The 21,647-nt window shown below is 38.2% G+C and overlaps 1 protein-coding gene and 1 long non-coding RNA gene across 2 annotated transcripts; both read right to left on the bottom strand.

Annotated features, from left to right (window-relative positions):
- Positions 1–1,721: 1,721 nt before the first annotated feature.
- LOC115929994 lies at positions 1,722–3,333 on the bottom strand. Its single transcript, XR_004066788.1, has 2 exons — positions 3,131–3,333; positions 1,722–2,186 (listed from the first exon to the last, which is right to left on the bottom strand). It is a non-coding gene; the product is annotated as an uncharacterized LOC115929994 (long non-coding RNA).
- Positions 3,334–4,690: 1,357 nt separating this feature from the next.
- LOC115918280 (galactosylceramide sulfotransferase-like) lies at positions 4,691–16,528 on the bottom strand. Its single transcript, XM_030972333.1, has 3 exons — positions 16,049–16,528; positions 10,489–10,783; positions 4,691–9,572 (listed from the first exon to the last, which is right to left on the bottom strand). Exons 2-3 carry the CDS (start codon positions 10,683–10,685, stop codon positions 8,402–8,404), a joined length of 1,368 nt encoding a protein of 455 aa, XP_030828193.1. The 5' UTR covers positions 10,686–10,783; positions 16,049–16,528; the 3' UTR covers positions 4,691–8,401.
- Positions 16,529–21,647: the final 5,119 nt, after the last annotated feature.

Raw genomic sequence — 21,647 nt, 5'->3', positions numbered from 1 at the left:
ATGGTTTTGGATTTTGCAGAAAATAACAGGAATAAATACATTTACACTCACTATATTTACATTTACATTTACATTCACTATATTTACTGCTTGTCTATACGTAGTTTCTTTCCTAAAAACAGCATCTTGTGAAAAAGGACATGATACTTGCACAGTTTCCATTCATTTGAGGGAATCACGCCATCGAGATAATGATTTGTAAAATTACATCGCACTTCATATTAAATATACTATGCTATTCGAAAACATACATATACAACGGATGAAAGTGCTCGATTATATCCCTTTAACTCCATGGAACCCCTACGCAGTTGACGAGAAACAACAGCCTAGGAACCCATAATGACTGGTTTCCGCACAAGTCATCGGCAAACCTAACAAAATGTAAGTTAACGGGGAAGAGGATCCCTGTGCAAATGGAGAGACTAGCATGAATCGATGCCAAGTCTACCTGATTTGCACACACACATTTACAAACTCACACACACTGCAATACAGAAGAGTAGTGTAATGTTTAATGCACACACGCTACATATCGTTCGAGAATATAACTCGCATTATTTTGTATAAAGAATAACGGATTCGTTATGCCCTACGATGTTAATTAATGAACGTCCAACATCCATAACTGTCCCTTAAGTATAATTGGATGAACAATGATATAAGTTTATATAGTATACAATAGACTTTAAAGTTGTGTATACCACCCATGATAAACAGAAAGATATGAATGACAAAATGTTCGACACTCATTTAGTTCAATGATATACAAATGCAGAAGAAAAAACATACACAATACAATTTATAAAACCGATAGGTGTATTTTTATTGTAGTTACGAATATTGATATTTAAGTTGAGGTCGTAATTTTCAATCAAGCGTGAATTCAACCATGCCATGGAGTATCAGTATCATTATCAAGGACATAAATTGATTTAAGATGAAGATACTTTGGGAAGGGACAATACCCTCGACCCCCCCCCCCCGCTTTTATACCTGAAAAAAGGGGGCCGTCACTAACAAAAATGGAAAACGCTGCTCTAGTAATCCTTTATGCTAACATTACAATCTGAAAGTTTCTGAACTTGATGCACAATCCATCAATACTGGATACACTATGATTAAATGTAATAAAACGTTATCTTGCTCGCAAAATATAGAAGTTAGGAGTTGGTATTTGGGCACAAGGTGTTAGCCCTCCCCCCCCCCCTCCACCCCAACCCCCCTAAAAAAAATCATATCTTCTGTTATTCATCAGATATTTTTGACAAACTCGGTAGATATGCATTCATATGTGAAAGGCTCTTATATACCTCATTGCACAAAATCTGAACCTGAACTTGGGTGTAATGTATACCTCTATAGTAATCAATGAGCACGAATATAGGCATGGCAAAAGTGACGTCATAGAAGTAGTATGAAGCAAGGAAATAAAGGGGCCATGTGAAAGAAAACCCACCACATTCTGGTTTGCTCTATCAACAAAGTGCTTTGACATTAAAGTATACAACAACAACAAAATAGAAATTACGTCAATCTGTTTTACTAACTTTCGAGACAACTGTTAACAGGTTTCAACATTTTGTTCCCACTTGAATTAAGTGAGTTCAGGATATTTGTTTTAAAATAAGTATCGACGTAGATGACGTGTTAGTGAACTAAGAGTTATTGTTTTCCTTAGCTCGCCTAAAGCTTGCCTGATTCTAGACTTCCTGTGTGTCTTTCTCCGTTATTAAAGTCATGTGAAAAGGGGGTTTACGCTAGGAATTATAAAAAACAGGAAATGTGTCAATACACTTTTAATCTGACATATAAGTTTATTAATCGTACTTCGACGAAGAGCAAACAAGATGAAGAGAAGTTCAGCAATTCAACGTATGAAGCTAAAGATTATATCTTATTCGATGATCTCACAGATATGTGAAGATTGGCGTTCGTCGGAAACTAATGCCCCTTCCTCAAGAGGCGTCATTTTGATTGCGTCATTATACGTGGTAATCAAGCCTGTAAAGGCAAGTACCCCAATATACTAGTAATACAAAGCGATTTTCATTTCTGATTCGTTTTCATTCAATTCCGGGAAGACATCATTCTAAGATGGCGAGACCAAGACGCACAAGTCGGTGACGCAGTCCTACGTCACTCAGCAAAATGACGCATCGCATGCAGCTGACATCATGTATGGTCTGAAAGAAGAAGATGAACAGTTGTAGTCATTGGCAATTCTTAGTATAAATACATGGGGTTTAGGCATTAGCTGTTACACTAATATTATGATGCATTCAGAAAACGCTTGATATACATGTATGACCAAAAGAAATACAAGAAGTCCTTGTTAAACGCAGGGGGTATATGAATGTTGAGAGAAGATGTATATCTGAAAATGATGGCAACCGGCTTGAGGCAAGTAAGAGAAAGTGATAAAGAGAAGGTGCATTAACAATACAACAAAGAGCAAAGCATTTTTATAAAACGAGATATTATCGTCAGTTTGGAGTTAGCAAGGCGTTAACTCAATTACTTAAATGAAGCTAATTTTGAGCTCTGGTAAGAGAAAATTATTTATTCTCGATTGTTTATACTGCAGTAGATTGGTTTTTGAGCCAGTGAAATAAAAACGAACGCACAACAACTTACTGGACATTATCTCCGATAAAAACACCCAAGTCCCATTTGCACATAGTGATCTGTGTTAAGCACATGGGTGTCGAGCCTACTTACCCGGATTTCCTTTTCTTTCTATGCTCATTACACAGCCTCTATATATTTTCCAACAAAATTGTTTGGCACATGTCATTTATTTGTAATCTTGAACATTCAATGTTAGTTTCGTTGGATTCTGTGAAAAATTAATTTCCACATTTACCAGAACTCTAGTTTATCTTTAAGCACATATTTAACACCAATAAGGCTTTGAGCATACGTTACGAAGAGTATAGTCCATTTTATAAAGGCGGACTATATCATCCTAGACCACCGATATACCCAACGCTAATTCTCGATCTGTTTATCCCGTAGTACAGAAAACTGTCTTTCTGTAAATAAAATGAATACACTCATTAAAAAAAAAAAGAAGTTGACACACAATCGTCGGGGGGATGTAAAATCTAAACAGGTATAAGAGACTTACGAAAAGTCATCCTAAGGCACGTTCAGTAGTTTGGTGTGTCACTCTATTGAATCGTGCCAAGATTAGAATAGCGCATTACTCAAACCGAACAGCAATTGCAATATGGTTTTAAAATTGCCCAAAGTTGATATCTTGAAAGGCCTCGTACTGGATAATCTGCATAGCCAATATTGACCTGTGTAAGAGAGAGAGAGAGAGACAGAGAGAGAGAGAGGAAAAAAGAAGAGAGAGAGAGAGACAGAGAGAGACAGAGAGAGGGAGGGGAGACAAGATGTAATTAAAAAGAGAGGGAATAGAGTAGAGGGGGTTCATGAGAGTAAGGGAGTGAAAAGGAGGGAGATATTAGAGAAAGAGGGGTTAAAGGTAAAGACCAGTAATGGTCATGCGATTGCATTGTGAAAGAAACGTTGTGGAATCGATCAGAAAAGGTTGATCATCTAGCATCTAGCATCTGCAAGGTTCTGGAATCATCAAAATGATAAGAAATTTGGCCCATTCTTCGTAAAGTTACAAGCACTATACACAGAAAGATGTATATGGGACTACCCTATCTCTCTCACCAGACCATGAGAGAAATAAATTTACCAAATATATGAATTAGTAGGCGGTTTCCCGGCAAATTTTTTATCATCATGTATTAGTCAAAACATATTCTTTCACATGATTGGTAATGAGAGCTTCCATTTCATTTTTTGAAATTGGGGCGTTGCCAATACTGGTCTTTACCTTTAAGAGATAAAGGGGGTTTAGGATGAGGACAGAGATATAGGGGAGAGAGGTAGAGAGAGAGAGAGAAAGAGAGAGAGAGAGAGAGAGAGAGAGAGAGGGGGGAGACAGGAAGACGGGGGAGTACGGGAGGGGTTAGAGCAATACGGAAAATCGAATCTATGACGTGGAAATCAAACACAAACACTTTCATTCCTACTCATACACCCACACTCACATTTGCGAACAGACACGCAACCACATGCCCTCACACTCATACCTTTTAATAAAACCCTATAGAAACTACTTTCCAAAAATCAACCGAACGAAATGTCAATAGCTTTGTGCTGACCTATTGAAATGTGCGAACACGGCAATGACGTATGAAGACCTAAAGATGATGTCTATGCATGGGACAGGCTATTGAAATTGCCTGAGTTGATTTATAGAAAATAACTGCAATTGGGCCTTTAAAAAAAGATGGTGTATTGCCCTTGGCGGCCGACTCAAAAATCTTGGAATCTACGGTCGGCTTTTTTTAAAAAGTTTTTTTTTTAACCTTTTTTTAGAGAAAAAAAAATTAAAGCATTCAAAGCTGAGAAATATCAGCCCAAAGAGGGAGAAGAAAAAAAAAGTTAAAAAAAAAAAGATTTCCGACCGACCGACCATGTTTTGGCACCTAAATATTTTTTTCGTAGGCCTTGTGTTATAAGGACTGTGAAGAATACCAAGCTTATCAATCAGTACGAGTAACGTGGAAGGATATACTCTCTTCTGATTGATATACCACAGCTACATGAAAACAATCTCTACTTATGAATTAAAACAAATATAAAAATGAACAAAATCAAAATGTATGAGAGAAAAAGATATAATTTATTATTGTTAAGATATGTTGTGCACTTTGACTAGATACGAATAGAATTCATTGAAAAAGTCGACATATAGCTTTGACCTCAGTGAAAAAAAACATGATTATTGCCCGGTTACAAAAGATATACGAAAGGGAAAAGAGGGAGGGGATAGGAGGGGGAGAAGGAGAGAAAGGTTTACAATTTTATCGGAACCGCATTATTAGTTTTACCCTTTTCCATTTTAACAATGTGCAATCTGATGTAACCGATCGCCGTTTTCCATCGACAATCGAACTATCCTGTACACAATAGAGGGAGGACTGTGGTATACCGATGATTAAAAAAAAAACTTTCATTCGTGAGGTCCTGCATCTGATCCTTGCTCAGTGCTTACTGCCCTTACATCCTTGGACAAGTTATTTCGCTAATATTTCTCCCTCTTGAACCTAGTGCAAAATGGGGACCAGGCGATGCTTGCTGTAGTAATAATAATTGTAGGGTCTACAGAAAGAGCGGTATTAGTAATAATAATGATAATGTTCTTGGTAATATTATGTCGACGATGCCTCTAAGCGCTTTACAGATATTTATACCGATTTGTCTAGCTTGTGTATAAACAACATCAAATTTATATTTATCCTAGTCATTATCATTGTTATTTTTCAAATTACTCGTTTTGACCTCATTAAAATATATCACCCAGTACATGTACAAAATCATATCATTACATTAAACAAAGCACATTACATTAAACAAAGCACATTACATTGAACATCAGAATTTGTTTGCCATTGCCATAAATTTCTACGCAGGACGTAGGCAACTAATACATTGTACTTCACTGTTTACACTAACCCTTGTGAACGTAATCAAAATTTCCACGTGAAACTGATTTTCTCCATTAGTCGGAATATTGTATAATAAGTCCCTCCATAAATTACACGATAGTACAACGGATATATAGAGCAGATATTACACAACATTTCACCTTCTCCACATTCATGATCGCAAACCTATAATATACTATTTCGAATTAAGAGAAAATGCTTGTTATTGTACTCCATCAAAAAAAATCGAAATATAAATGATCAGAACCCCCTATTCATATAACGGCATTAATATATGAGGTACATTGAATAAATAAAGGCGAATAAATACCATACAACATTTCAGAGCAGTTCAAGTACCGAGTATTTTAGAGTTAATATTATGATACAAAACGCTTTCTTCTGGCAAATACCTTACTTAACAGAAAAAGTTTGTTTAATGGGTACTATTGAGATCCTAAAGTTTCGAAATGCAGAAAGGGAGTACACTGCATGCCCATCAACCAATCATTTATCCCTACCTTGAAACATATTATATAACGGGATCAACATCATTCTCTAACACCTCCCCCCCCCCCCCCCCTCCCTACTACCACCACCCCAAAACAGCAACCGGGGCGGCGGAGCGTCTTTCAAAGTGGGGAAGGGGACACCAACAAAAGAGGGCACTCTCTAGAAAAAAAAGGAGCACCTACAAAGCACTTATGGCAACGAAAATTGGCATTTATTTCAAATGAAAAGGGGCACTTATTACAAGTTAAAGGGAGCACCTCTCAAATTTGAATTAGGGCACTCACCGGAGATGAAAAGGGGGCATACAAAGGAAAAGAGGCACTTGTTAAAGGGCACCACTAAGATTTTAAATAGGTTATTATAAGAGGTGAAAGGTACTTATCAGAGGTGGTAAGGGTAACTTCTTGTACCTGAAAAGGGGCATTTATCTGAGATGAATAGGGGTACTTGTGAGAATGAAAATGTGCACTTGTCTAATGAAAAAGGCACATATGAAATTTCAATAGAGGCATTTATGAGAAGGGCAAGGGGCTTTTATTTAAAATAAAAAAGGGGGATTTGGCATTATCAGTAGTAAAAAGGGCACATATTAGACAGAAAGGGGGGGGGGCACGTGCCAACATAAAAGGGGACACTTATCAGGTGGTAAAGGGGCACTTATTACAAAGGAAAAGGGCACTTGTTAAAGTAAACCTCAGTTAGATTTGAATAAGGGCAATTATCATTGTTGAAGGAGGCACTTTATCAGAGGTGGTATAAGAACGCGGAACGTGCATCTATTAGAATTAAAAGGGGGCACTTGAAAAAGTGAGGACACTGTGACCCCTGCTCCCCCCGGGTCCGCCGCCTCTGCCAACAACCATAAAATGTCCCACGTCGGGGAAAAAAGGACATGCACAACATTACTACTACCGTAGTCGTTGAGAGATAAGTAAATGAACTTCTTGACGGAGCGGGCGCCATTTATGTTCTGGACAAACATGAAGAGAGAACTCGTGGAGTCAAGAGACATTCATATGGCTAAATGTCCCGAATTCCGCTTGAAAAAAAAAAGAGTACGGCATTGGTCACGATGTCGTATTTCTCCAAAATGCATAGGGTAAATTATACCCGGGGGGGGGGGGATACTCACATATTAGGACAGACGGGGTGTGCCGCTCTAATGGATAACTTTTTCACAAAAATCCCTAAACATAGGTCCCACTTTTAACAAAAATACCATTAAAATTGGATTTTTTTTTTCTCGAAGAAAATGCCCCAAATGACTCCTAATAATGGGTAGGGGTTTCGAGGCTTGAGCGGCACACCAGTCCAAACCCAATCTGAGTACCCCCTCCCCCCCCCCCCCGGATATTATGAAGGCTCTGACCTTTGATTTACTGATTATCGTAATTGTCTCAGTGTACTTTGTTTGAAGGTACTTCAAGGTACTTCAAGTCATTTGCAAGTCATAAAATGGACTGTGTCAGCGACTGATGCGATATTTTGACGCGCCAAAATTATGAGCGTGATGATGGTATATAAAGCACGTGCAAATATCAGAACCACCTACTACCCCCCCCCCCCCCCCCCCCCAGGTCCGAGGGACCGCATTCGTTCCAAAAAATCTCCAGTAAAGTCCGGCCCGTATTGACTTTACACACTGGATATAGGAGGGGTCTCAGGGGTGTGCTTTCAAAGGGAGGGAACATGCATAATGCCTACCCTTAATAACACTGAGTGGCGGGGGGGGGGGGGGTGTACTAACGCAAGTGAAATACGCCCATGCACATGCAAGAGGCATATCAGATCGGGAGCCGGAGAGGCTCACACTATGGGGGGAGGTGGGTTGGACAAAACCATGATAAAAAGAAATGGACGACTGAATGGCACAGTACGGTGGAGGCTGTCATTAGGGCCATGACAGTGACCAAAACATTTAAGCTCATGTAGCGAAAAAAAGTAACGGGTTGAAACCTTGCGGAGAATGTTCAGCATTACCTGTATTTACATGTATTATAAAGAGTTTCTGCCAGAAGTAGGGTTGATGTCTATCACATGCCCCTTAACGAGTTGAAACCTAGATGAAAATATTCAGCATAATAAATCCTTGTATCATAAATGGCGTCTAATCCTAAATTGGACTCGTGGTATTTTCACTCACCAACAGATCTAATTTGTTTGTACATGTAGGTATACACTGTTTGTGACTGGATTGCACACGGCTGAGATGCGGCGTTACATTATCTTCATTGACACATTGTAGTCATGTCCGCATAATGATACACCAATCATTGTTATGACATTCTCTCATTCTCAGCCTACCCACGAGTTGATGATAAATAACAGAAGGCACCTATAATAAATAAAGTATCAAAGAGGTGAATATTATATCAAGGTGTTGATCTCTTCGCTGCTTCCTCTGCAGCACGACGCACCATACCCTTTCGAATCAAAGACGTATAAGGTACGTCAGCGCGAATAAGGTCTTGACAGAACGCAGAATTATTCTTCAACGTGAGTTTATCTTCTCTCTTATCCCCGGTGTTATTCTTCTTCAAATTAATACACATATTCATAGCATTTGTTTCGATTTCTCTAAAATGCGCCAAATCTTCTTGGAAGCTTGGTCCGTATTCATCCACCTTTTTCCAAAATGTTCGATTGAAGTGTTCGTAGAGCATGACATCAGCCGCGCTCCATGCTCTGATTTTATTCGCCATGTCTTGGTTGACAGCGAATCTGTGACTTTTACTACGGATCCCATTTGAGATGTAGAGAATGTCTGAATAATCCCAACACATAAGCTTTCGTAAAAGAATGAGCGACTCTTCGAAATATTCAGTGATCATAACCAGATCTATCTCTTTGGAGAGCTTGTCGATTTTTTCCTGAATTTTTGCTACATTTTCATCGTTTTCGTGGTCGAAACCCAAATCATAAATCTGTCCATTTCTACTCCTTGTCCAGAAGTACGTTTTCATTGCGTAGTACTTCTGTGGCTGAGACATGAAAGTCTCAAACGGGTTTTTCGAAACAATTTTAAGGTGATTGCCCATCTCAAAATACCCGAAGGCCGACTCAAGCTGGGTCACGGGATCTCTTATAATGGTGACATACTTGGCCCCTGGCACGGCAACATCCATTTCATTCCTGTTATATCGAACATGGTTTACAAGCATGTCGAAATCTTGCCGAGTTCTGTTCGGGATTTGGTATAGCATTGATCGTTTGAACAATTGCTCGTTTGATATGATATGACCTCCTTTACCCATGGCGAAACTCAAATTACGCAGGTATCCAAATCGCTCCAATATGGATGCAGTGGTTGTGGAGCCCGTCTTGTGCGTTTTGACGTAGACTATCCTTTCCACGGGATTACAACTGTGTTGTGGGTCCGGAGGACTGGATGTAGTGAGATCTGGACTAGCTTGGGTGACGATCGATGTTCTGGACAAACTTCTTGTAAGGCTTGGTGATGCATCTGCAGTGGAAAACGTCAAACTGCTTTCGTTTTTTGATGAGTCTGTCTTTAGACCAGATCCCTCGATCAACGGGTGAAATCTGGGGAGAGGTGGAAAGTTAAAATGGTTATCAGAATTGTTCATCCAATTATTTATGCCAAACCTTCACCCCAGAAGAGCACTGACTTATTTATGTAATTTGCGTTCTGGCAATAATAGTACAAAGGATAATAGCAGGTGAATGAAAAACCATCATCACACACATCTGAGAAGGAAGCATCCATTTTTAATACATTAATGATAAACGACTTCACATGGTACGTCACTTATCAGGAAATTGGCGATGTCCATGTCGTGCTTATAGAAACTGTTCATTATTCTCTTGTTATGCCTCTCTCATACACTTTGGTGGAGGATCTTGTAGATTAATGGGCAAGAATATAATAAATCTCTCAGAACATCTAAAGTTATTTATTGGGGTTAGGTTTCCTTTAAAGCCTGCCTGCGCTAGTTTGGCCAGGTAGAGGGATAAGAACTCCCTACTGGTCACTGGCAGGTGGTTTTCTCATCAAATTAGCTCTAAATTTAACAGAAGAAAGAGGGGACCATGGGGATCAGCGGTCATCACTTAGGCATTGTTGGCTATATAGAGGGCGCAAGTAGCGGTCTTGAGAGAGTGTTTTACAAAATGGAAATGAAAAATGAACGGTGCTAATATTGCGTTAATAACGAGCGTGTGTAATAACAGGCTTGATTGAATTGGCTCACACATAAATATACAGTAAGTTAATAACATAAATATTTATAGCCTTTCTATAATTATATGAGGTTTTTGTGTTTTTCGTTACTCCAGAATGAAAGGTGGACTGGACGAATTAGATGTCACATTTTTACTAAATCGGGACAAATGAAGTTTTCATATACTTGAGATATTACAAAACTTTGTAATGGTATGAATAACTAAGTTGTATAGGCCTTACATAATTATTATATAATAAATCTTAAATGTGTTATACCTGGTTATTCTGGGGCTAGGCACTGGTTCTACTATGGGCGTGGCGAATTTGGTCCTCGTCGGGAGATAGATACAGAGCACAACCACCAGACAGCACAGCGGTAAGATAGTCGACTTGACATGTTTTCCCGGTGAAGTTTGGTTGGCAGAAGGTGTAGCGTCAGGCCTGCTCGTCTTTACCCGGCCGTTGGGATTCATCGTTGATTCGTTTGCTTGATGACTTTGAAGAAGACAGGTTGAGAAGATCAGAATAATGAAGACGTCGACCTTCTCGTGGAAACAAAATCCCGTGTTCACTGAAATTAAATTGAATTGCAAGATAGGGTTAACAATGCTTCATGGCAAAGAATAATCTTATCTCTTCAAAAAATAAAATAGATTAACTCCAGTCTGTCGATTTTAATCCAGTTATTATTAAGATAACATGCGCTCTTCAGGGGCGGGTCCGGTATTTCGTAAAATGGAGATGGTACACTTTCTGTTCATTTTTTAAAAATTCTCTAGTGTTGGTAGGCACAGTGATACCTAACCGCTCAAGCCGTTTGTTTTTCTCGCTAAAAGAGTTCAAATGGTGGTCCATTATCATTATCATGACTCTCTTGACCGCTACCACCGAAGTCGGCATGCACTGCACTGTGCCTGCCCGACATAATTATATAGGCCATTATCGTAATGTAATCAAATTTAATGCATAAATCTTCAAGTGCCATGTTACAAATTATTTCATTCACATGTTATGAAATACCTAGGGCCGGTAAGGAAAGGAGCTATTGTTCTTAAAACAACATAACTTCAATGAGAGAGAGACAGAGGGTGATTCAATGAATCTCCTGAAAGCGAGAATAAAACTTGTTTTCTCTCCTTTGTCCCTTCTGTTCTGAAATTTCGAGTGACCGATACATAAGCAACAGATTGGTATCTTTATTTGTTCTTACTCTACAAGTATACTTCCAAAGATTCTAGATGATTATTTGTAATAGAAATGTGACTAATTATGAAACTTGTCAATCAAATCTTTTCCATCTGCCAATGTTTACTTATGATTTCTCAAGAACGACAGTTATTTATGCCGGACCAAAATTATGGAACAAATTGCCCAAAGAACTTCAAATATGCCCAACAGTATCAATTTTCAAAAGAAAGCTCAAGAAATATCTCGTATATGAATGTGTATAACTAGGATTATTTTCTACATAAAATGCCTTTCCTTTTCTTTTATTGTTGTTGTAATGGATTTGTCTGGTTTAATTCGGTATATTGATGCTTTGTGTTATTTTTAATCTCTGTATTTCTATCTCATTTTTAGTACATTTAAGAAACGTTTTATGTAAATTGTATTATCTCTGGGAATAGCCTTGATAGGCCATTGGCCTTTGTTTTTTTTTCTCACCAAATTATGATTTAAATTGAAGATGTTTCATTTTAACGTTTTTTAATGTATATATATATATATATATATATGCATATAAATTGTACTTGTGTTTCCTAAAATCAGATGTGTAAATAAAATTTTAACTTGAACTAAAATGTTGTAAACCAACGATGATGTACATCTACAGGTTGTATATTTGTTTTATGGTAAAAAATAAAAATACCAATCACACGCACGTACATGTACATCCTCGTGTTAACGTGATGGCGGGACTCTAAGCTTTATAATTACTTTTACATTATTCACTTAGGTCCCGAAGCAAACGTATAATATAATTAAAAAGAAGGAAGGAAGGAAGGAAGAAAGAAGAAGAAAGAAGAAGAAGGAAGAAAGAAGAAGAAGAAATAGAGGAGGAATGGCCATTTTTGTTTGGGGTATCAAATGAGGGCTGAATGTAGACTATCCATCTCGTTTCCATTGTTACCAATGCTGAGAAACGAGTATTTTATGTCTTTATTTTATTCTTTTCGGGGGGGGGGGTAGCTGTAAGTAAAAAAAAATTGAATCATATTATTTGTGTACGATAGTGGATTCAGTAGAAATGATCGCAAACCCAATACTACCGTTAAATATATTTAGATTTGCACTGTTTGCCTAAATATGAAATAGGATGAATCCCCCGGACATAATGTCGATAATCAGAGTACACTGGTGAGCATTAACCAAACTCCCTCTATCGCTACGTTGTACTTATTATGGGTGTATTTTCGGTATCTAAATTTCCAATGTTTCTTCACAGAAAGACATTAAACGTTAATCAAAAATATTATACAGCCATATGAACCAATAAGCATACAGAACAAACATTTGTTTGGCAATCGTTCCTCTTTGCTAATCTTCTTCTACCCGCATAGCACTATTTGGTTTCGAAAAATATTGCACTTTCATCACAGTGGATTCTCTCTTTTTAAAGGGTATCACGTGCATTTTAATTTCATCTCACAGCAAGCAACATCAAAGTAGGAGTGAAAGCTATCATGTAACCTTTTGCAACAAAATGCGAAATTTGCAAATAATTATTTAAAATCCGAATTAGTCATATTTCTAAATGTAATGGACTCTGACCATTAAATGCTGAGCACATAAAGGCCTATAATATCACCATGATAACACTACATGTATAACATAACCAATCATCTATACTATCAGAAGACTAGTAGGAATCCATTTCTGTTCATTATGATTAATAAACATTTCAAATACAGATACATATTTTACACTCTACAGGATAATACACACGTATTTGTTTGCCTTTGCGATCAAAGAGCTATTACAACAGTTACTCTGTTTCTTTAGTGGTTTAGAAAATATTCCAATCCGTGCTGGCTCAGCCAACTCAAAATATCTGTTAGAGTTTAGGATTTTTCAGAAAAGGTGCGTTCCCTTCCAGGAGTTCCAGCGTTGTATTGCTCCTAAACTCATACTACTCAAAAAGTTCCATTCTCAAAGCATGGTGCGCATTATAGGAAAGTATTTGATAATGATGATAATAACAACAATAATAATAATAATAATAATAATAATAATAATAATAATAATAATAATAATAATAATAATAAATAATAATAATAATAATAATAATAATAATAATAATAATAATAATAATAATAATAATAATAATAATAATAATAATAATAATAATAATAATAATAATAATAATAATAATAATAATAATAATAATAATAATAATAATAATAATAATAATAATAATAATAATAATAATAATAATAATAATAATAATATTAATAATAATAATAACAATAATAATAATAATGTGATTTATAATAATTATAGTAATAATGACTAGACATTGAATTCGTTACGGAGACGATTTGGGTGATCTGCCCCTTTGATCGAGACATAACACAAGTCATGTAATTATGTAAAAAACGTAATGGGAGATTTGGCCTTCCAGCCTCCACTCTTTTAACACGCCTAAGTAAAAGCTCAATTAGTAATAAAGGATGCAGAAATATTAGAAATGATTGCACTGACTATTATTTGGTACTAGAGTACTAGACATTGTATTCGTCACGGAGGCGAATTATAGGTGATCTGCCGCTTGAATTTAGACATAACACTTTTAGAAACTCAATGGGAGATTTGATGTTTAAAAAAGATTCCACCCTCTACTCTTGTAACACGCCTATGTATATGACTGTACGCCTGTGTATATATAGAAGGGGGGTTTATTAAACAAATTCCATCGTCACAGTCTTACAACTGAATTGCCATTGGAATACAATAGTCTTGGAACTATGACATTATTTATATAAAAATATCATATTAAAACTCTATATCTAAAATTCGATGAGTATGGAAAGAAAGAAGGGATGAATGAGGAATAGGAGCAAGGAGCAAGAATCAACAAAATGTGAAGAAAGAATGAAAGAAAAAGAAAGGAAGGGTTAAAGTAAGAGGAGTATATCAAGAAAGATGAGGTGAAAAACATGTGTAATGAGCCTTCTATTAATTAGTTTTAAAATATACCGATCCTCATGAATTGTACAAACCGTATAAAACATGTATCAACAATAATTGAACTATACATTTGACAAGAAACATCAAGTCTTATAGTATTATAGTTATGACACTACTCCAGGGGTTAAATTCAAACATAGTACAATAATTGTGAAATTAAGTATGATCAACGATCATAGCAGTCGTGCTAAACAAGTACAGGAGTCCACGTATTGGACTAGTCAATAGAAAAGACCCAGAATAGGAGGAAATAAGGATGACATTAAGTGGAAAGATAATAATAAAGCGTTTCAATAGGAATTCAAAAACAAACATCCTGATCCTGCATATCATTTCTACTATCCATTTCTTTTGAGATTCATTTCATTGTAATAACTAGTTAAATTTGAGTGTAATCAATAATCGTAAGTCTTTCGTCAAATAACGATTAACACGGATGTTCGAGTAAGGTTCCATAGACAGCCTGCATTTTGTATTGAGGATTACGTAATGATTTCATCAACCGAATAGGCCTACTAGATTTTCTGGTTACTCTACATCCTGGTTAACCCTTTACGGCCTAAATCATCGGGCGGCTGAGTAAATGGAGAAGCATTCATTGCTATAAAAACACCCGAAGCTAGCCCATTGACAGACTGGGCTACCTCGTAGTACAGCTTGACGGCAAGAACATACAGAGAGAGATGGGATAACAAATTCATTTCGCTCAGTTTATAATTTCAAGTTCTGCAAGTTACTTACACAAAAGGAGTCCTTGTCATTAATAACGTAGGATACACATGGAGTTCTGAGATGAAATCATTCATATAAAATGCAATATTCCTAATAAATTGGCCTACTTGCCAGGTTAGGCGTCTTCTTGCAGCGCCATCTTTAGTAATCAAGGATGTAGAAACAGTAGAAATGATTGTGCTGACTATTGTCTGGTACAGCCCTGTTACCATTAAATTAATGACAGGAGTATATATAGGCGAACAAACAACAAAATAAAAAGTCGTTCATTAAGATAAAGTATTGATTTTTTTATCATACTGTACGAATATGTTGGATCGTACAGAGATGCGAGAAAAGCGATGTTGATGGTCGAGAATCGTGAGGAGAAAAATAATGTGCAGATGAGACTTGTCAGAGAGATGTACCAAACTTAACTTAACCTCCGAACTTGGTTGAGAGAGCCAGGAAATTGTTGACATTTTCTCGGCTTTTTTGTTATCGAAATATAAATGTAAAAATCTAAAATGTATTAGAAATACAAGGAGGTGCTATATGGCTCAGTATGTGGTAGGAGTCTCGTATCTGTATCTGGGAGGTCTTACCTCCTTGGTTATACAATAATATTTAACAAAAATTTTTCCTTAAGCTTCTTTCTCTCTCATCTCCCTGCTCTTACATAGGCCCAATCTCTATATGCATCATATTGACAGACAGCAAAAATAAGTATACTGTATACATGTACATGATCATGATATAGGCCTGAAATCACCGGGCTGCGTTTTCCAAAGTTCTATTATAAAGTTCGATATAGACCGTGGTAGACATTGACATTTTGCAGTGTTCATCTGGAATTACTAATGGTAAAGATTCAATAATGATTTCTCACGAAAAGGAGAGAACTGTAAGTACAAGTATACGTAAAATGTAAACTTACCACCAGCATTTTATATGTAGACAAGCTGAATCTGGAGGTCAAACAATGATGACCATTGGTTACATACACTATAGGGCCCAGGCCGTATATCAGTACGTGTTACGACATTCGCAAGGTCTGGTCGAACGTAGTAGTGTAGCACTCTCGCTGTTTCACTTTCAGGGTTGCCGTTAACCATTAACTCACGAAATAGGTTGAAGCTTCCCGTTTAGAAAATATTGAAGATGTTCATATGGTATTTCACAGTAGTACTGGTTTTACGAAAGTGGATCATATTTGAAGTAGAAGTGATTATAACATGACTTACTCTTTTGCGCATGTTGAGGAAGATCGACCAGCATATATTTCCACAAGGCAGACTATGGTACAATAGAGATTTACACGCTTCAATGAGATCTTTAGATTTACTCATCTCAAGGCCCCATGTCCATTACTCCTTAGTCAAAAGTCCCAGAATAACGCTTACAATTGCTTTAATATGGATTTGACCTTTAAGTAGAATGAAATGAGAGGTTTTTTAGCTACAAGATTAATGTTTCATTACTCATCAGCAAAGACAGAAAAAGCATTATGAATCTAAATACGAGTATGCATTTACTAGACTATCATAATCTGGTTTCGCTTTTGTTCGACCTCGTCGCAGGGACAGTGAAAGCAACCGTTACGTAACATGAGGCTACCTGACACAGCCGATTCGATTTCTGGTCTGCTCGTTGTTTAACATTCAGACCCCGTTATTTTTCTTTCGTGGTTCACGTTTCCGCTTCCGTATCAAATGTTGCCAGGTCCCTGCAGAACAATGTATCACCAAACGGCATGTGACAAATCTCTAAATGTAAATTCACCCAAAATCACCAAATTCAAAGAATGGCCGATATCAATGCAAATAAAGACTAATATTCGCGATATTTTTTAATTTCAATTTAGACTTTTGGCTGTCACAAATTTCGTTTGTAGAAAAAGACCCTCACCTTATTGGTAAATTGTTTTCTTTAATCTTTAGCAGGCGTGCCGGAAGCAGTTTGGGATTGGAGGGGGGGGGGGCAAACATTCCAGGGGCTCACCTTCCAGGGGCAGTGACGTATTGAGCAAAAACGTTTGGAAGGGGGGGGGCAGAAGAGAAATCTGCATAAACCACCACTCTTACACGTTATATGCAGGCACCGTGGAACGTTTTTCAAAGTGGAGTATTAACGATCAGGTAGAGCGTAAATTGGCGTGGGGTCCAGGGCATGAGCCTCGGCAGGGGGTCAACGGGCTGAGCCCCCGGAAGCTCAGGGGTTTTAGGTATTTAATTACGGTTAGATGAGAATCCAGAGGCCCTCTTTAAGGCCATTTACGTGTTCCAGGGAGGGGGGGGGGGGAGATCCCCCAGAAGCTCAGAGGTTTTAATATTTAACTACGGTCAGATGAGCATCCAGGGGCCACCTTAGGGCCCTTGGTGGCGTCCAGGAGGCAGAGCCCCCGGAAGCTCAGGGGTTTTAGGTATTTAATTACGGTCAGATGAGCATCCATGGGGCCCGCCTTAGGGCCCTTAGTGGGATCCAGGGGGCAGAGCCCCCGGAAGCTCAGGGGTTTTGGTATTCAATTACGGTCAGATGAGCATCCAGGGGCCCGTCTTAGTGCCCTTGGTTGGGTCCAGGGGGCAGAGCCCCCGGAAGCTCAGGATTTTTAGGCATTAAATTACGGTAAGATAAGCATATTTAGATACCTTATTTGTGACACTGGCAGGTCCCTTATTGGCGGAGAGTCCAGGGAGCAGAGCCCCTGGAAGCTCAGGGGTTTAAGATATTTAATAACGGTCAGATGAGCATCCAGGGGACCGCCTTAGGGCCCTTGGCGGGGTTCAGGGGCAGAGCCCCCGGAAGCTCCGGGGTTTTAGGCATTTAATTACGGTCAGATGAGCATATTTTGATACCACATTTGTGACATTAGCAGGTCACTTTTTTTTTTCTCTTTCTATTTCTTCTTTTTCTTTGTAATATACTTTTTTCAAAAAATGAGAGGGGGGCTCGAGCCCCAGACCCCAACCGCTGTGCAGACCATAACATAAAGGCTTCTAAATAAGCATATTTTTTTCGCCCGACTGTAAATTTGGAAATTTCTAATTTTCCAACAAACGCATGAATGGAATGACCCCCCCCCCCCCCATCAGCAGAGCCGTAGCAAGAGTTTGATGTTGTTGTTTTTTTTTTTGGGGGGGGGGGCACATTTATGTAATTGATCGACGTCCTGGGGAGGGGTCTCAAAAAATTCAACCGATCTTGGAGAAAAAAAATTGGGGGGGGGGGGGCGCATGCACATGCGCGTATCGCCATATTGCTCCGATTGTCTCATTTTCGCTCGCGTGAACATTGCCAGCACAAAACACTGACCTCTACCTCCTGGACGGATCATCGCCCATTCCCATTCACTATACGTTACGTACTAAAAGGCTGTAATTTCAAAAGTCAATAAGACATGAGGGCTCCAATGAAAGAGCTAGTGATAACGTACGTCGGGATGGATGTGATTTTCGTTTAAACAAAAAATGAATTTTTAACGATTTTTTTAAAGAACGTCCATAGGCTAACATGTATGGCTGCTGACTCTGACGATAGGGGGCGTTGTGAAATGAGACTAAACGGAGCTATAAAATGTGTTGTGATATGTGTTGTGATATGTGTTGTGATAGGATGGTAATATGTAACTTTAAACCTTCCTCTACTGTTATTTTGATTAAACACTGTTACATGCAAGACTTTTTTTTTTCCTTTTTTTTTCCTCTATGTTCATTGATTGATGTAACTTATGAAATGTCTTGTATCAAAGATCTTGTTTTATATTGCTTATCTTGATAATTTCTTGTTATGTGAATTTCTTGATATGTGAAATTATGAGGAAGGAAATAAAATATCATTTAAAACAAAAAAAATCTACACTTTAAACCTTCCTCTACTGTTATTTTGATTATACACTGTTACATGCAAGAATTTATTTTTTTTCTTCTTTTTTTTCTATGTTCATTGATTAATGTAACTCATGAAGTGTCTTGTATTAAAAATCTTGTTTTATATTGCATAATTTGAAATTATGAGGAAGGAAATAAAATATCATTTAAAACAAAAAAATATGTATTATGAAAACCTCCATTGATAAATATAGGTGGCATGCGCAATGTTTAGGAAATTTAATTCCTGTTAACTTTGGTTTTTTTTTTAATAGAATTTTATATGTGATTTAATTCAGGTTTGTATTATTGTTAAGTTCTTTGGGGTTAAAAATACAAACCTTCCTTACTCCTTTACTTTTTTGGGGGGGGGGGGGGGGGGGGGGGGGGGGGGGGCGTTTTTTTTTTTGGGGGGGGGCAAAAATGCGTTTTGTCCCCCCCCCCCCCCCCCCCCCCCCCACTTCCGGTGCCTATGATCTTTAGTGGTGCAGGTCAACAAAAACTCTGGCTCTTCGATTTTATTTAGCATCTAACGCGAATTATTCGAGAAAACTGTGCGCATGCATTTACTAAATTGCCATTTTACATGCCGACTCTCTCTTATGCTTTCTCTCTCTCTCTCTTTAAGCTGCGATACAGATTCTCACTTCTAAATCAATCTGTCATTTTCATAAAAAGATGATCACAACCAAAGTTGAAGAAAAGAAACCAACTGAATTAACATTCTGCTGATAACATTTATTTATTTATTTGATTATTCAATATTCAATATTCAATAATAAATATGTGTACAAAAGATTTTTAAAAAAAAACAATTACATATATTAATGGATTCCATTTACAATGTAGAAGGGGTTGGCATTGTACCACTTGACTTGGCGAAAGCGGATAAAATGTACCGGTTTTCATGACATCATGAATTTTGTTTATTGGTTAAAATTGGATATACTGACCGTTTTCTTCAACTTTTCGTCAGAGCGGATAAAATGGGCAGTTGGCCAAAGCGGTTAAATTATATTACCGGTACATTGGTCAGTTCGCCAAATTTGATAAAAATTTGCCACTTTGAAAAGTTGGCCAAACCGGATAAAACGTCCTTTTTTTGTCCGTCTGTCTGATATAAAATTGTATGGTGGCCCTGAAGGGACATCGCGAATAGACTAAATCGTGAAAAATATGCGATAAAATTCACGATATCGTCAATTTTATCGCATATTTTTCACGAAGAAATTCACGAAATTGACGATATCGTGAACTTTATCGTGAACTTTTCACGATGAAATTGACGATATCGTGAATTTTATCGTGAAAAGTTCACGATATAAAGTTCACGATATCGTCAATTTTATCGTGTACTCTATCGTGTACTCTATCGTGTACTCTCCTGACGGGCGCTTCGTAAACAAAACCAGCCCTAGCTGGGGGAGGAAAAAGGAAAGAAAGAATAATAAGAAGAAAAGAGGGAAACGGGGGGGGGGGGGGAAGGGCTCTTGCCTCCTCCTCACCCCCCCCCCCCCCCCCCCTCCCCGCCAAAAAATAAATCAGAGAGAGAGAGAGAAGGGAAAGGGAAAGGGAAAGAGAAGATAAAAGGAAAGAAAGAAGAGGAAGAAGAAGAAAAGAGGAAAACGGGGGAAGGGCGAAGGACTCTTGCCCCCCCCCCCCCCCCCCCCCCCCCGCCAAAAAATAAATCAGAGAGAGAGAGAGAGAAGGGAAAGGGAAAGGGAAAGAGAAGATAAAAGGAAAGAAAGAAGAGGAAGAAGAAGAAAAGAGGGAAACGGGGGCAAAGGGCTTTTGCCTCGTCCCCCCGCCCCCCGCCAAAAAAATAAATAAGAGAGAGAGAGAGAAGGAAAGGGAAAGAGAAGAAAGAAAGAGAAAAACGAAAAAGAGGGAGAATAGGAAAGAAAGGAAAAGAAAGAAAAGAAAAGAGGCAAGAGCCCTTCGCCCCTGTTTCCCTCTTTTCTTATTCTTTTTCCTCTTCTTTCTTTCCTTTTATATTTTCTTTCCCTCTCCCTTCTCTTTCCCTTTATGGCGGGAGGGGGGAGGGGGAGGTAAGAGCCTTTCGCCCTTCCCCCGTTTCCCTCTTTCCGTCTTCTTCTTCTTTCTTTCCTTTTATATTTTCTTTCCCTTTCCCTTTCCCTTCTCTCTATCTCTCTCTCTCTCTCCTATTTATTTGTTGGCGCGGGAGGGGGGGAGGAGGCAAGAGCCCCTCTTTTCTTCTTATTCTTCTTCCTTTCCTTTTTTATTCTCTTTCCCTTTCCCTTCTCTCTCTCTCTCTCTCTCTCTTATTTATTTTTGGGGCGGGGGGATGCAAGAGCCCTTCGCCCCCGTTTCCCTCTTTTCTTCTTCTTCTTCCTCTTCTTGCTTTCCTTTTATCTTCTCTTTCCCTTTCCCTTTCCCTTCTCTCTCTATCTCTTATTTATTTTTTTGGCGGGGGGTGGGAGGGAGGAGGCAAGAGCCCTTCGCCCTTCTCCCGTTTCCCTCTTTCCTTCTGATTCCTCTTCTTTTTTTCCTTTTATATTTTCTTTCCCTTTCCCTTCTCTCTCTTATTTATTTTTGGCGGGGGGGGAGGAGGCAAGAGCCCTTCGCCCTTCCCCTGTTTCCCTCTTATTCCTCTTCTTTCTTTCCCTTTCCCTTCTCTCTCTCTCTCTCTCTCTCTCTCTTATTTATTTT

This window comes from Strongylocentrotus purpuratus, unplaced genomic scaffold, assembly GCF_000002235.5.
Source record: "Strongylocentrotus purpuratus isolate Spur 01 unplaced genomic scaffold, Spur_5.0 spur5_scaffold_6, whole genome shotgun sequence".
Taxonomy (NCBI): domain Eukaryota; kingdom Metazoa; phylum Echinodermata; class Echinoidea; order Camarodonta; family Strongylocentrotidae; genus Strongylocentrotus; species Strongylocentrotus purpuratus.
Note: the sequence above shows the minus strand (reverse complement) of the source record. Positions and strands in the feature narration are given on the sequence as shown.